This window comes from Clinocottus analis, unplaced genomic scaffold, assembly GCF_023055335.1.
Source record: "Clinocottus analis isolate CAN_PGR_092001 unplaced genomic scaffold, fCliAna1.0.p SCAF_26, whole genome shotgun sequence".
Lineage (NCBI taxonomy): Eukaryota > Metazoa > Chordata > Actinopteri > Perciformes > Cottidae > Clinocottus > Clinocottus analis.
The window spans coordinates 2385001-2401878 of record NW_027175998.1 but is presented as its reverse complement, the minus strand read 5'-3'; the positions used below and the strand labels follow the sequence as shown (position 1 = coordinate 2401878).

Here is a 16878-nt window from a genome sequence, read left to right as displayed (position 1 = left end):
TTGTTACGGGGATAGTCAGTACTGTAAACTTCTGGATATTACGTGTTCATCGGTAGTGATCCCAGTAATATGTGTTTGTTGTGGACAGAAGTAACACATCATTGGACTTGTTGACAGGAATATTTCACTCCCAGAAAGATCATTTTTTTTATATCAATCGCTCACCCTGTGTTATCTTGAAATTGGGAAGAAAACTTTGCTTTTCTCGCCTCCACAGAGAATGAAGAATGAACTAGAAAGATGCACTCAGCAGATCTCCACCAGGTGTGTCGGCAACGACCACCACTGTGTTCAATGAATGCAACCCACAATTGGCTGATCCCCAGTCGAGACACCAACACAAGGCATAAAGCAAGCGGTGATGAATGCAGGCAATCGTCTCAAAGTCGTATTGCATGCAAAAAACAAAATATAAAACTTGTCTATCGGGCCGCGGGAGTTGCGTCGGTGGTTAGCCAAACACCGCGCACAAAACAATGTGCGCCATTTGACACCCGGTGGCGTACAACCAACGGGATGCAAAGCGCCGTGAACACACTTCACTCAAACTCAAAAAGCTGCCGCGACGCAAGCAAGCAATCGCCTCAAAGTCGTCTTGCAATACATTTTGTGCGATCTCATTTGATTAAGTGGCTGGCGAGGTACAACAGCACGTGCGCGAGTAGTTCCGTTAGCTGCAGAGCGGCCCCTGGAAAACTGTTGTTCCCCCCCGCTCTGGCCTCTGAGTAGGGGAAGGGGGACTCAGCTGTGTTATCACGAGCGGCCCCTACTGCTAAGAGTAGTGAGTGGGGAGTCAGAGGGCAATTAATGGCAGTAAAAAAAACACACGCAACACACGTTTTTCTTTTCGTAAGTGTCACTCCGAAGAGGTCCTTGAGCGTGCAGCCATCCCGGAAAAAAATACCCCAAATATTATGCAGTTTAGTGCTGCAGAATGCCAGATTAGCCGTGGACAGACGCAGAGGTGCACACTCACGCGTACGCAGATAAAAATGGAATCCCTTTTGCTGATGAATTGAAGGAAAAGGGGGCCCGCGTTTAACGGTTCAACCCAAAGACGAGGGGGACAGTCAACAGACATGGCCGGACACCGCGGTGGCACTCGAGGCGACTCGAGGCCTCGTCCTGCCCCCATGTCGTCTCCGCCGGCGTGCTCACAGCTGAACCGGCTGAACCGCAGCGCGAGGACACCGTGCGCTCCGAAGGGTCGGCCGCGGCCATCACTTCTCTTCTCTCCGTGGTCGCTTACGTCAGCGGTCTTCGTAGCGCACGTGCGCATGAGACGCTGCGACTAAACTCCCCTCGCGTTGCTTTATATTGATGTATTTATCATCGGCAGACAACTCTGTCTTTAATAACCCTTGCCCCACATTATCACGGAAGTATTCCTTGGACACAGCAGAGTTGTGTAAACTAAAATCAAGCAGTTGCGGACGACAGCGGAAAGCTTTTTTTGTGTGTGAAAAACAAGTTTCTGATCTGGTCTGAGAGGAACTGCTGCATGAGAACACGATGTGGCACTGAGCGCCGCGGTGCGCCCCTCCAGGGTCGTATCGCTCCACAGAAACAATCAGCGGGACCTCTGGTCCTGTGACACGCTACTCATTTACTTATATGGATGACTTGTAACACGAGATGGCCGTCGTCAGGCTCTCCAGCCAAGATACTGATTAGCAGCACCGCTTTACTGCTGACTTTATTCCTGCTTCTTCACAGGTTCTGTCGATGTGGCAGATTCCAGTGTGTGTGTGTGTGTGTGTGTGTGTGTGTGTGTGTGTGTGTGTGTGTGTGTGACCCTGGGCCTGAAGAGAGAACCAGCTTATCAGAGATAACCAGCAAGTCTAATAAGTACTCTCTAATGTGATTACTTATGATTTAGTCAGAGTTAAGTAAATGTGTTTCAGCTTCAGTCCAATGTCAGCGGCAGGGTTATAGCGGGAACTCTGCCACGTAAAGTTTGATTTCCAGTCTGCCTCTCTTTGAACTTTACATTAATTCAAAGCACAGATGATGCGCAATTTACACCTGTTTGAATTTGCTTGAAACTACTATTTTTTTTTGGTGAAAAAAAGACGCAGAATAACGTGGAATAACGGCGGTCCAGTCCTTCAATATCACTGGGGTTTTATTCATTATGTGATGTTTCAAATGATTGAGTGAACCTGTACAATGATTGAGGCGGCTCTGGGACTCAAGGGTCAAACCGTTGACCTGATGGACTGTGCGCTCACCAGAACGCCCGGAGCCTCTGAGGCGCGTCCGAGTCCTGATTGGCTCTCACTAATGACCGACAGTTAATCTTTGATTCAGATGAACACCCGCCCTTTCCTCTCTCTCTCTCTCTCTCTCTCGCTCTCTCTCTCTCTTTGAGGTTTGAGGAAGATGATCTCACACACACCTCACACATGTACCGTCTTCGGATCATTCATATTCAGGTCGCTCCGTCCGGCGTGCTGGTGGAGGGCTTGACAGTTTGATTGATGGAAGGTGCTGCAGTCCACGGTGCACCGCTCCATCCTCTAATCACCCTCTGGTCTTTATGCTAAACAGACTTTCTTCTTGCCTGTTTACTCAGTCGTTAAGGAGTGGGGCCGGTTTCAATGGCAGCTGAAACTCAGCGCACTGTTGACCACACACTGTGACTTTCATCTCTCCCCCCCCGTCTCACCCCATCTGCTCTCTCTGTCCCTCACTCCCTCTTCTTTTTCGCCGAAGGGGAGAGATTGTTGTTTTGTTTTTTTTTCGACAGAAACTCTCCGAGCCGGGCGACGCTCTCTCGCCTCTCTGGCCGTTTTTTTGTGTGTGTGTTTTTTTCTTCTTTTTTTCCCTCTCTCTGTCGTCTCTCTATCTGCTCTCTTGACTGCCCAGGAAGGCGTGTGTTGTTTGCTTAAGTTAAGCTGTGCTAGGTCGTCGTTGTTATGTACAAAACACACACACACACACACACACACACACATACACACGGTTGTAGTCTTGTGCTGACACGACAAATCTCTCTGGGGGTAACTCCCTGTCAGAATTTCCAAATGTCCGCTCAGGGCAAGACAACAACATGAGGAAGTATTCAAACCCCGGATTCAACGTTTCCTGCCGTTCTGTCCAATTTATGCAACTTTCAGCAGAAAATCCTGACAACCCCACAAAAACTACTTTTCCCATCAGACCCCTCTCCTCTTACTAACAACCTGCTTTGCTGCGTGTGTATTTTTTGGGGTATTCAGATCCTCTGAGTGCCAACAGATAGATGTAAAAGTATTGTCAACAAAATGTCATTGAAGTATCAAAAGTAAGAAATATTCTGTGTGCCAGATATTACGATATCCAGATAGATCACTGATACTGACATGACATTTTACTGTGGTCGCTGGTTGAGGTGCAGCTAGTTTTCACGGTTTTGGAAGGTATTTCAGTCCAGTGTTTTCCAACCCGGGGGTCAGATTCCTCTGAAGGGCCGAGAGATAAATCTATGGGCTCATGAGATGATTACGGGGAGACACAAAAACTAATCTGTGTTCTTTTTTTCGGACTTTACTGGAGTCTTTCTCAAAAATTGGAGCGTTTTACTCTTTTTTGGGGGCCTAAAAAGAAATAATGCTGAAATGAAAACATATCAAAATCTAGTTTGTGACGAATCATATTTGAAAAGACAATAGCAAGCACAGCTGTAAGGTAAATAGTAGTACAACTTTTTCTAAAATAAGTGTGAAGTAGCGTAACAAGGTAATGCTCAAGTACAAGTACCTCAAAGCAGCACCCACTGACAGTTCTTGAGTAAATGTAATTAATTACTTTGCATATTTTACAAATACAAACCCTTCTACTAAAATTCTCCAGAGGTTGGACTGGGATCCGCCCACATAAAACACACACACACACACACACACACACACACACACACACACACACACACACACACACTCAAACAAAGTACTTCTTTTAGCTCCACCCTCACTAGCTCTCATGCTTGCAGATTTGGCTCAGAGTGTGTGCGTGTGTCTGTAGGTGTGTGTGTGTGTGTGTGTGTGCGTGTGTGTGTGTGTGTGTGTGTGCAGAGGAGGCTGGCCTCCGTGCTCAGTGCCCTGCTGTACCTGTCTCTCATGGAGGTGGACTAACACTCCCAGAGCAGGCGGGCCAAGCAGCGGAGCGCTGTGGAGCAACAGAGGGTAGCTATATCCTCCCGTCTGACCGCTCTCCGCTTCTCCTTCCTCTTCTCTTCTCCACCAACATCCCTCGGCTGCGATTTCCTCCTCAAGATTTCTGCTCTGTTTCAGTCTCACTTCCCCCTCCTCTCTCTCTCTCTCTCTCTGACTGGTTCTACAGGGGCTCTCTACCTGAAACAACTTTGTGACTCTGGGAAGATTGTTTCTGAGCTTGTATCTAACTGTAAAGGCAGGCTTGACTGGTGTGTGTGTGTGTGTGTGTGTGTGTGTGTGTGTGTGTGTGTGTGTGTGTGTGTGTGTGTGTTGGAGGCATTGATGTTTCATTGATCCTCTGCCTTGTGACCCTGCTGTCAGGCGGGCCGCTGGGTAGTCGCACAGCTAAGATGGCGGCTTCCCCGGGCCTGTTTTGTCCAGCGCACTGGATCAGTGTCACTCAGGATAGAACGGCACACTAAGAGACGCATTGTTCCTTGCCGTCGAACACACACTCGGTTGTTTTTTTGCGACATAATCTGCAATAAACTGGGAGCCGGAGAAGAGGTTTGCTGGCGTACGAACATCTGACTAAGAAGAGCACATGACAGCGGTGTTAGTTTAGTGTCAGGTCAGTGACATGAAGGAATGACACGTGTCCTTCCTCTTTTTCTGGCTGTGGGGAACTTTAATACCGCCGTGCCTCGTTTGCTTATTTGAGGGGAGAAGAAAAAAAAGATGGAAGCAGTAGTCAATCTGTGTTTATGGTTTAATATGGAGGAAGCCAGTAAAAGCACTTTTGTCTGCTCATAAAGCAATCCGGTCAGCAATAATGTGCCGTTAATACGTAGAGGATCAGGTGCTCCCATCAATCATAAACACAATGTAATGGACAATCTCCGCTGCAATAACTGGAACACTTTAACCCGGCGGGGTTGTTACCCAATCAAATCTTTGCTCTTTAGCTTCCTCTGCAGCGTGCAGCCTCAGCCCCCCCCCCCCCACACACACACACACACACATACACTACTGTGAGTTCACGACCTTTGACCAGGTGAACTCTGTGAATGTCTGTGTGGGTTATGTTTTACCTAATAGACGCTGGCTGGTCCTGTTGTGTCACAACAGGCCGGTAAAATCCAGATAGAAGAATCACACGTAGGTCATCACCACTTTCTAAAATCCTAGTACGGCGACTGTAAATCTTTACACTCTCTGCGAGCGAAGGCTGTGATTTGTGTTTGTCACGCGGTTAATCATCTACCTGCTGCTGCCTCAATTTACCTGCTCTCTCTCTCTCTCTCTCTCTCTCTCTCTCTCTCTCTCTCAGTCTCTCTCACACACACACACACACAGATCACAGCTCACAGATTGTGCTTTGTCACTGTATGTTCTTTTCCTAATTTCTTTCTATGAGGCTGGACTTCCTGCTTGCGTTCTCTCTCTCTCTCTCTCTCTCTCTCTCTCTCTCTCTCTCTCTCTCTCTCTCTCTCTTAATTAACACACTTTTTCTGATATAATAAGGAGGAAAGAAATAGCCCCCCCCCCCCCCTCACCGATTACACAAACTCACTAATCTCATTCTCATATGCAAGGGAAGAGAGGTTATGAAAGACCGTCAGTTTCACAGCGCTTCTGACACACTGAGCGCTGTGGTTTCCTGAGTCTCTCCTCAGAAAGGAAAACCTCAGCACAGAGGAAGTTGGGAAAATCTCCAAATGGTCAAAAGCAGAAATAGGTTCCCTCCACGCCACGAATATTTTGTATTTTTTGGACTTACACAAAACATCCAGATACTTTAATGGAGCTTTTTTCTTCTTCAAGAGTCCTGACTTCAGCCCAGACTGCCAACCTCTCAGTGTCACCTCACAGCTTCTTTCTTTTTTTTTTACTTTTCTTTCTTTTCTTTTCTTTTTATACCACCTAGCAGAACTCCGAAAGTGGATATTGTCCTCCCTCTGTCATCAGTTTGGCAAGATAAGGCTGATAAGAGACGGAGTCGTGTTAGCACTTCACACGATAGAAGGAGCAGAGGGAGGAGGGCACGTCGAGCAGGGGAAGCACACAAACGCTGTTCATAACGAGAACTGCATCCTCACTAAGCAGAATGTGTCTCTCCCAACTCCATGTCATAATAAACTGATGTCTTAATATAATCTCATGTCAGCTTGACTTATCACCCCATGCGGCAACCAACTACTGGCTAAAGATAGAAGGAGGAAACCACATCCTGGCCTCCTCCACTCTTTTTCTTTTTCCTCTTTGTTTTGACCGTAGTACCTTCTGGACATATCAGGAAGTGGATGAATTCATCGTTTGCTTCAACCAAGAATATATTTAAATGTGTATAGTACTCTGCAAAATATTATTTGAAATGTTAAAGCGTTTTATTCGATCAAGCTGACGTTTGCATCACTTTCGTTCGCCCGCGGCGTGCGTTCTACTTTGCGAGTAACTCTAAGCTCCCCAGCCGTGGGCGAGCGAACAAGTGAACAGGTGTGTATGTGTGGGAGAGTGGGGATATTGGGTCAACTCAAATGAGTGTGTGCGTTACCATGGCTGCTCGGCTTGGTAGCGCTTTACCTTTGTTGACTGCCTCGCCCATTTCCATCAAAGTCCAGACAATCCTGTGACGCACAAAACGCACACACTGCCAGCTCAACTCGCAAGAGGTTGTTTTTTATTTGGCCTATTCGCGTTCATGACGTTTGGTCGGACTAAAAGTAGTTTGCTTTGTAGTCTGCTGTGATTGGCTACCTCGGTGTTGTACGTGGCGTGGAGATTTGGGGACTTAAATGCAGTGGACTTTTCCCTGCTGAATGCTGGCAGTGTTGGAAATTAACAGAGTAAGAGGTTTATGCTTGGGAAGCCGATTTCTGATTGTTCTCTGTTCTTGTTATAGGGTTACAGCCCTTAATGAAGTGGTGCACACACATAAACACACACACACGCACACACAGAAAAAGAGCTGCACCCCACACACTGTAAAACACTCATAAGATAAAGAAGTTGAAAGTCCAACACCCTCTTGTGGTAACTGCACAACAGGTCCAAGATGGATTAATGTACGCAGCTTTTTTCACAGCCTGAGGGGACATATTTACACAAAATTCCTCATATAGCTTAACTCCAACTTGTCTAACTTACTGCTGACACACACACACACACACACACACACACACACACACACACACACAAACTCACACACAAAAAAGAGCATGTGATCTAGTTGTACGCAGGAACCTTGAGTTGGAGGTTTCAGGATTTACGGCTCTTCATACTCTCTGATAGGGGTCGGAGGTGAACAAGGGATCTGACGAACTCAACAAAACAAGGTCGTAAAACCACTGATAGGGGAAGGTGCGCTGGGGATTTATGGATGTTTTATTTTCGTTGTTCTGTCCAAGTCATTATGGGCCTTAGTTAATCTGTGAGCTTGGAAATCTTGCATGTGATTGAGCCTGTAAATTGACAATCATTTATTTTCAACAGGCAGACATATTGTTGGTACAGACACATTTTATAAGAAGAGTTCTGAATATGACAATGTTGGTCCTGTGCCCTCTTGGAAAGCAATTGTGGTTGATACAATTCACTGCAATTTGATTAACCTCTCTCTCGTTCCCCTTTTCAGGGCCCAGATCGCATTGGATGGTTTGGTCAGAATGACAGCCGAAGATCCTACTTCCTCCTCGACCATGAGCAATAACGCTGCCCCAACCAAACCCTCCCAACCTGCTGGTGCCTCCCACCAGTCTCTTCATGGACAGATCCCTGATGGAGTTGTAGGTGCTCCCAATGAGCCTGCACTAGTATCCCTGATGGAGCGCACTGGCTACAGTATGGTCCAGGAAAATGGCCAGCGTAAATATGGCCCTCCCCCTGGTTGGAATGCTACATCTCCACCAAGGGGATGTGAAATCTTTGTGGGCAAGATCCCGCGGGACGTTTATGAGGATGAGCTGGTGCCAGTGTTTGAGTCCGTAGGACGCATCTATGAGATGCGTCTGATGATGGACTTTGACGGGAAGAACAGAGGGTACGCATTTGTGATGTACACAGAGAAACATGAGGCCAAGCGGGCAGTACGCGAGCTCAACAACTACGAAGTGAGGCCTGGGCGACTGCTGGGCGTCTGCTCCTCCGTGGACAACTGCCGTCTTTTTATTGGTGGCATCCCCAAGACCAAAAAGCGGGAAGAGATCCTGGAGGAGGTCTCAAAGGTGACAGAAGGGGTGCTAGATGTGATAGTTTATGCCAGTGCTGCAGACAAGATGAAGAACAGAGGCTTTGCCTTTGTAGAGTATGAATCGCACCGTGCGGCTGCCATGGCTCGCAGGAAGTTGATGCCTGGACGTATTCAGCTTTGGGGCCACCAGATCGCAGTGGACTGGGCCGAGCCAGAGATTGATGTGGACGAAGACGTTATGGAGACAGTGAAGATCCTCTACGTCAGGAATCTCATGATGGAGACCAGCGAAGAGACAATCAGACAGGTGGGACCGGCTGACGCATGCTTTTATCGGGTAAAATGACATACCTAACAGAAATGGGTGCTATTCTTAACCAACCATTTTCTCTTTTAATCAGGTGTTCAGCCAGTGGAATCCTGGATCTGTTGAACGCGTGAAGAAAATTCGCGACTATGCCTTCGTCCACTTTACCTCCCGGGACGATGCTGTCATGGCCATGGACCACCTCAACGGCACGGAGGTGGAAGGGTCCTGCATCGAGGTGACGCTCGCCAAGCCAGTTGATAAAGAGCAGTACTCACGCCAAAAGGCTTCCAAAGGAGCTTCTGCCACTCCGGAGCCTGCTCCACAAAACTACGTTTACCAATGTGATCCCTACACATTGGCCTACTATGGTTATCCCTACAACACCCTCATTGGACCCAACAGGGACTACTTCGTCAAAGGTTAGAATTTATTTTTTTCTGTTTTTGAACCGGTGACGTTCAGTTGCAAAAGCCAGTGTTTCTCTGAAAGCCATCTATCTTTGTACATGTTGGTGGCAGCAGAAACTCAATGAGTCACTACACTGCTAAAGGTCTCATATTGCCAAATGCCAAAAGATGCTATTGTAGAAAGAATGACTCCATTGATAGAGTGCTATGATTATTAAATGGTCATGATGACTATGATAATAATGATTTATTCTTTAATGACTAGATTTTCATTTGACAAAAGTTGTTTAATCTTTACTTTACTCGTTAAAAGCAAAGACAAAACAAGGTGATGGACCAATGAATGCTAATCCTATTACCATTGATGATTGATTAAAGTTGGTCTTTGGGTGTAAGCAGCTAAATCTATTTGACTTTCAACAATCGTTGTGTTTTGGTTTTCTCTCCAAAGGATCCCCAATGATACAGAACAATGGTAATCTCTCACATCCTTATTCCTACTTATTCCTTCAATGAACAATAAACTTTCTTGCCATATGACAAACTATACGTTTTCTAACACCATCCTTTTCCCGCTGTGCTGTCACCTCCCATTTCATGCTGGTTTATTTCAGAGATCAAACAAAGCTAAGAACGTCTAGGAATATAATTTCACAGTGCTAAAAACGAGCATAACTGCATCTCATTAAAGAGCAAGAGAAGTGCTCAGGAAAACTGACCCAAAGAACTCCCCATATCCTGAGCTCAGAACAGATACTGCTGAGAAATTTCCAGTAGGGACTACACTTTGTGAGCATATTTTTGCATAAATTAGCGCTAAAGGACTCTTCTTGCTACCTCAGTCCTGATATTTTGAGAGGAACTGTCAAGAACGTTCTAAACCAATCAGAAAATTCACATTGCCCCACACAAGTTTCAGTTTAAGTTGCCCCTACTGCCCACGCCTGAAACTTCAACCCCTGTCCTCATATTACTTTAATTGTATTTTAAGCAGGTACTGTGCGAGGTCGTGGTCGTGCTGCTGCAGGTAACCGAACCCCTGGACCACGGGGGTCGTACCTGGGGGGTTACTCTGCCGGTCGTGGCATCTACAGCCGCTACCACGAGGGCAAGGCCAAGCAGCCCGACAAGCCCTATGAGTTGATGCCCAGTCTGGAGCTTGCTGCCTCCGTCAACTCTGTTGGCATCAAACATGGCACAAGTCAGTGAGATAGATATATCTATATCCTTGCCCATCTCAAAAGCCTTTATTAAACCTTCCAGCTCATAATTTTTTGTCTCTCTCTCCTGTGTGGTTTGAGGAACATTTTGTAAATCAAGATTATGGTTGTTGCTGGATGGTCAGGCGCAAAAGGACTTCACTTCTCTTTTAGTGAAGAATAACGGCTCAAAACATCTGTCCTTTATAGCATGACCAGAAAGTAACTGCTCTAATTTGTTCCTCGGTCTTTTGTTTCCCTCCATATCAGAAAATTGTCTGGCCTGGTGTTCAGACCAAAAACAGCACTGCGTTAAAAGAACAGGAGGGGCTTCGTTGTTGACTATCAGACGCTGAAACATTGCGCTGTGGTTTCTGCCCTTTATCCTCAGTCATGACGGTCACCAGGTTAATAGTAGAAGTAGCCTGGTCACGTTACAGAGTAATCTACCTGGAACATATTTGATTGGCCAACGCAGAGCCTCGCCAGAAGACACGTGTTGTGTTGAGGCAAAAGCTTTTTCCAGGTGATACATTGTTTTTTTCGGCTGCATTTTGCCCAAACCCAATGCATTGGTTTCATTGAAGTGCAGTGCTGTTGTTTGTCTGAAAATGGCCATCGTTATGTAGGGACCAGTTCTTCCACAATCTCCTTTTACATATGCGCTCAACTCCAATGTCTTACTGAAAGGTGGTTGATATTATCTTGAATGGAAAACAAACATGTAATTCATAAAAGATTTGCTTTTTATAATACCAATATATATATATATATATATATATATATATATATATATATATATATATATATATATATATATACATACATATCCACTCAATGATTTTAGTTCACTGGAGGAGAAGTTGCTTTAGCTTTGTTAGCGTTACGACACTTTCAGTCAAGAATGGAGTTGAAATGCAAAACTAAACGCACAAACTTATTTATTTTCTCTTTCCTCTTGTGTTTACTCTATTCTGATCACTTAAAGGATGATACCAGTGTTATGTAGGGTTGCAACCTACCCATCTAACGCTCTACACATTTAGTCTGCATGATCACTATCACTATCATGATTTTGTTTTGTCAATATGAGGTCGACAGTGTAAAGCATAGAGTGAAATGAGCTGCCCTCCCAACAAAGAAGAAATATGACCCAAAGGTTGCCTGGTGGCTTCTTTTTAAAGGATTATTTCCTTGTTCTTTCTTCCTTCTTTCCTGGCGGTAAGCAGAAAGAAATGCAAATACAATGAGGTGGGAAAGAAATATTCACATAAGGATGAAACACAAAAAAGGACTTCATAGTTAAGTCAGTAGATTATCAGTACGTTTTTACAGTAGAATTCACACACTGGTATTATTCTTTATTTCTAAACACAAAAGTGATGCTAACCCCCAGATTGCTTTTAAACAAACCCTTTTGTATTTGATGATCAGACGTCCATTCGTTCCCGATGCTCCTTCTTGAACAAGTTGACCCAAAGCTCGCTTTTTAGCCCGTGTGGAATCACAGGATCCCCACCAGATTGAAAAGACTTTTGTCCATCTGAAACAATGACTGACGTTGTACCTTGTGTGTGTGTGTGTGTGTGTATGTGTGAGTGTGAATGTGAGTGTGTCGGAGCACTGGGGTTAATCCACAGTTGAGCACCATCGTAATCCGAATCACAACGCCAACTTGTGCAACGTATTATTTTTTCCCCTTCTTCCCTAAATTGTTTCCTTCAACCTTCATGGCTTCAGCAGTCACTCCTTTCATAAATCATCAGATCGAAGTATGTTTCTGTTTGAGCACGGGTGCATGTATTTCTCATAATTTCTCGTCACGTGAAACGCAAACACAACCGTCTCCTGCTCCACTCGGGTTGTTTTGCAGACACCATGTTGTCCGTCATCCGAGCTCTCATCCATGTGTCTCTCTGCGTGCAGTGGCGTTGCCGACCCTGGGTGGCCAGTACCCGGTGTTCAGCACGGCTTCTGCCGGGAAGCTGATGGAGGAGGGCAAAGTGCACACGGTGGAGCACCTCATCAACCCTCTGGCCATGCAACACCCTGAACACACCACCGCTACCGCTGCTGGCACCGTCCTACCGGCGGTCTCTACCCCTCCACCTTTCCAGGTGTGCATTATGACACGTTAGAGGTTTCACAGATATCGTTAGTCAAATTCGATCAAATACGTAAATAAATAAATATCCAGAGCCATCTCAGGGCATGTCGCTTGATGCAGAAAACAAGGCTGTGTGGCTACTGTATCATACAGTATCTAGATTTTACATGCACTATTACATTAATTATATATATATATATATATATATATATATATATATATATATATATATATATATATATATATATATATATATATATAAGGAGGCAAAGTCCTGCCCCTACCGGGTGACTACGATGGGACCTTATTTTGGGAAAAATATGTACGGTGGTCAATGGCAAGAGACATTACTAATTATTTTCTCGTTTGAATTGAGCCACGTATTACACGTTTTTTTCATGTCAAGAAAGTTTTCTCGTTAAACTGAAGACCGTGAAAATATGTTGTTAGACTACACACCCAAAGGTCAGGTATGTGACGACTCTCGCTGAAGCTACCGTGCCTGTGTGAGTCAAACAGACCGTATAGCCGGGTATGTTTTAGGGCAGGTTCACTGTGACTGACAGGTCACTGCCGCTACCGAAGCCATTCACGGCGTCTCTACGTCACTCCTACGAATTCCAAATATAGTAATTTATTTTTATTGGTTCGCAAAAACAAGCCACATGGGCCGTGTCTACTATAACACAGTGCACTAACATATGTAGTGCACTGTGTCGCTGATAAGCGCCGTATCAAATGGAACACTTACGTTAACCAATTGGCGGAAGTGACGGACGCAAATCTGCTCGCGATACCCGCGAAACTAAAACTGACAAAATGAACGCACTCCTTACCCTATTTTTGTCCCTTGTGTTCCCCTTTCTCCAACCTATGTTGAAACTGCGACACCTCCACAATCGCGGCAGGAGGATTTCAAAAAAATTAATAAAAAGCTGGCGAAATGGCTCCTCCTCTTCCGCTACGTAGCCAAGATGGCGCCCGTTCAGTGCGAGTAGTGTCCATCGCTTTACACTACATTTTTTTGACCGTTTGCAGTGCGCCATCCGGGTACTTTCAGTGCACTGAATTCTGCTGGTTTTGTCAGTGTGGCGCACTAAGCACTGAAAGTCAGTGCTCGAAGTGCGCAAGTGCGCGGTAGTAGACACGGCTATGGAGATAATCGTAATCCAAGATGGCGACTGCATAATTGCCAAGTCTTTAAAGTGTCAGTCCACAAACCAATGAGATGACGTCATGACTATGCCTTCTCACACACAAGTAAAAGATAATATGTTAAACCAAAGACAAGCTGTGACTTTCTGTACTGGCAAAAATGGCAATTTGTGGAATTCATGGCACGATCCATTTGGGACCAAGAGAATATTTATCTCTCGCTGTTGACTACCGTACATATATATATTTCCAAAATAAGGTCCCGTGGGGAAGGGAGGGGGGGGGGGGGGGGAGGAAACTTACAAGTGAATGCATTCATTACATTTTTCACAACAGTCCTCTTTTTTCTGCATTCCCCAGGGCCGCCCTATCACTCCGGTCTACGCCATGGCCCACAACGTCCAGCGCATCCCGACGGCCGCCGGCCTGTACGGGGCCGGCTACGTCCCCATCACAAACTACGCGGCCAACTCGGCGGCTCTGGCCGCCCTGCAGAAGAACGCGGCGGTGGCGGCCGCGGCGTACGGCGGCTACGCGGGCTACGCCATGCCGCAGGCCTTCCCCGGCGCCGCCTTCCAGCTGCCCATCCACGACGTCTACCAGACGTATTGATTCTGCAGGGTCAGACCTCGCGAAACAACGACAAAGTCGCCCTCTGACTGAACCGCCACCGCCACGTCTGTCCCGTCGTGCAGAAACGTCACTTGAACCTCCAAAAGCTCTAAAGGAATGTCGTTGGAAGCAAATTTATGATTATGCAGCATCACTGTTTTATAACAACCATGGAGGACAGTCCACTTCCTGGGTAAAGCCCACCTGGATGTGGTGACCGCAATAATAACCACATGTCTCCCTCTCTCCCTCTCCTCTCTCTCTCTCTCTCTCTCTCTCTCTCTCTCTCTCTCTCTCTCTCTCTCTCTCTCTCTGTGTCTCTGACCCTTGTCATCATCTTGCTCCGGCAACAGAAACACTGAAGGTACATTCAAGTATTTATGATGAGAAGATACATATTTAAGGTTTTTCTCTTATTAACAGAGAGACGTTTGCAGCAGGAAAGATAGACCTTCACACTGTCAACATCTTTAAAGAGGGGCGGGGGGGGGGGGGGGGGGGGTAAATATAAACAAAGGTTATTTGAAAGAAAATAAAAGTACAACAGGAACTACTGACAAGTAGGCAAGGATGCCGCTGAAGACAACTGTGTTTGGATATACTAATGTTTTATTTTCTTTATTATAGAGTATTTTAGCCAATTCTAGGGATAGGTGAGGCTGTCCGTCCGTGCTGGTTGAATGTCTAAGCTTCGAACATGCCTGTTTGGTACTTTGTTTTTCGGTTCATGTAGTTTTATTTGTGTTTTTATTGTTTTAAATGAAGGTTTCTGAGTGCCGTGCTCATTTGCTCATAATTAGTCCGCGCGTTTAGTTGTTTTTGTGTGTGTGTGTGTGTGTGTGTGTGTGTGTGAGTGTGTGTGCGTGCGTGTGCGTACATGTCTTCTCTTTCCCTTTCGGAAGCATATTCTGGGTTTTTATCTGGAGAAAAAGTCGCCACCCGAAGAATCTTGTTGTGGCAGACTTCCTTCAATGACAATCACGAGAGAAAGAAAACTGGAACGCTTTTGTCGAGATGATTTGTTCCCAGCGTCCGCCAGGGGGACTGAACACATGTTTTCTTTTTGTTCTCATCTCATGTCTTTATTATCGTGTTTTTCTTTTTAAATTTTTACTATCTTAAGGTGAACAAACGTGGACAGAAATAAGAGACACTGGTCTCTGCCACTTTAAGCGCTCCTGCATTTGCCAATGCCAACCAAAAAAAAAAAAGAAACTTGAGGCTCCATACACTCCAGTCTCCTGAAACATTCTCTGTGCCTAATCACGGTGCCTTACATCTGCACACTGTACGTGCCTTCTTGTGCTTTCCCCCTGTGCCTTTCATAACGATGTGAAGCCCACTGCGGTTGGCGCAAAGAGAAACGTTTTTTTTTCTCCTTTCATGTGTTTTGGTGCGGTTCCTCGGCCTCCGCGGTCGCTCTCTCCTCTGAGGTAACACTGCGTATGTCTGGCCTCCCCCCTCATCTCCCGTCCTCCAAACTGTGCTTGACCGAGGTGCACTTAAACATATTTATAAAAGGCAAGAGATTGTGACTACCAGATGAAGAAATGTTGAATACAGAGCACAAATTTGCGTGTAAACTGGGCCAACTGGCTGACAGTATGTGTGATGGAGGTTTTCCTCGCAGAAAAAAAGCCTAAAAAGATTAAAATTATGCCGTGTGTTGAAAACAAGTGTGCCTTTGCCAGCACAAAAAAAAAAGCGACAAGCGTAACGGAGGCGAGCAGCCGCTGATCGTGAAGTCGCACACCACGACGAAATAGAATGCAACACATCTGTATCCTAGATTGTATTTGTAAACCACTTTTTGGCAGTTTTTAATTCTCTGCGGCGTATTTTATTTGCTCGCTTTCCATGGCCTCCAGATTTTTGACTGCTTGTTTTTTTTAAACACAAAATGACATGATGCGACTGTCTTTGAGAATTTTTCCTGCATGATGACTAAGTTTTGTGTCTCGAGTCGTTAAATAAAGATGGATTTTCCACAGCAAGTGAGACATATTTGTCTCATCTCACTCCGTCGACTACTTTTTAGCGACTTCTCTCTCTCTAAAACTGGATTTTTATGTAGAAACAAAAACTGCTGTTAACTGCTTTTATTATTTTCTTGTATGATGACAATAAGTCAGGATATATTTAATATATATGCATTACATGTTTTGTCTATGAAGTGAGAAGAAAAGGTATAATATATTCTGAAACATATGTCCTTTCTTTATCTACATCTTGTTTAGGGATACAAAAAAAATAAAAAGTCAGAGTAACAAAAGTAGAGAAACAACTTTTTTTTTGCCAAAGTGTCCAATAGTTTGGAAACAATTCAAGGTTATTGTGTTTTTGTCATTGTGTGTCATATTCTGTTTGCTATTTTGTACTATATTTGGTGTTATGAGTGGGAACACGGAGGCCTTCTCGTTTAGCTACTTTTTTTTTATCAGCGTCAGCGAAAAACTTTGAAACTGGCTTTGCAACCCGCCGCGCCTTTGAGCCGTTGGGTGTTGCAACTAAACCGGTAAAGGTCTGATCGTGATTTAGTAACCATGCAAACTTCTTGGGTCTGCCTCCCACTCAGAACGCCCGCTTCTCTTTCTATCGCCTGCATTCCCCCCCCCACGGCGGCCGCAGGGTGAACTCCTGCTGCTTGTTGGGTTGGACCTTATAAGCCTAGTTTAACGTAGGTGTTGCCATTTAAACTTTTCCTAGTGTGTGCCTTATTGCCAAGATGTGCCCTTTGCTATACCTTTGTAGACCTATGCAGACTGT

At 45.3% G+C, this 16878-nt stretch overlaps 1 protein-coding gene across 11 annotated transcripts in view; it reads left to right on the top strand.

Moving 5' to 3' along the window:
• rbm47 (RNA binding motif protein 47) overlaps nt 1-14596 on the top strand; it is a 30570-nt gene extending 15974 nt beyond the window's left edge. For 4 of the 11 annotated variants that reach the window (XM_068592020.1, XM_068592018.1, XM_068592021.1 and 1 more), the window contains 6 exons: nt 7768-8629; nt 8724-9051; nt 9491-9514; nt 10031-10240; nt 12165-12355; nt 13837-14596. In XM_068592020.1, the coding sequence (XP_068448121.1) occupies nt 7799-8629; nt 8724-9051; nt 9491-9514; nt 10031-10240; nt 12165-12355; nt 13837-14112 (1860 nt within the window). In that variant the 5' untranslated portion in view covers nt 7768-7798 and the 3' untranslated portion in view covers nt 14113-14596. The remainder of the gene's footprint in view (nt 1-7767; nt 8630-8723; nt 9052-9490; nt 9515-10030; nt 10241-12164; nt 12356-13836) is intronic. The other 7 variants (XM_068592022.1, XM_068592024.1, XM_068592028.1 and 4 more) reach the window with 7 other exon arrangements.
• Nucleotides 14597-16878: the final 2282 nt, after the last annotated feature.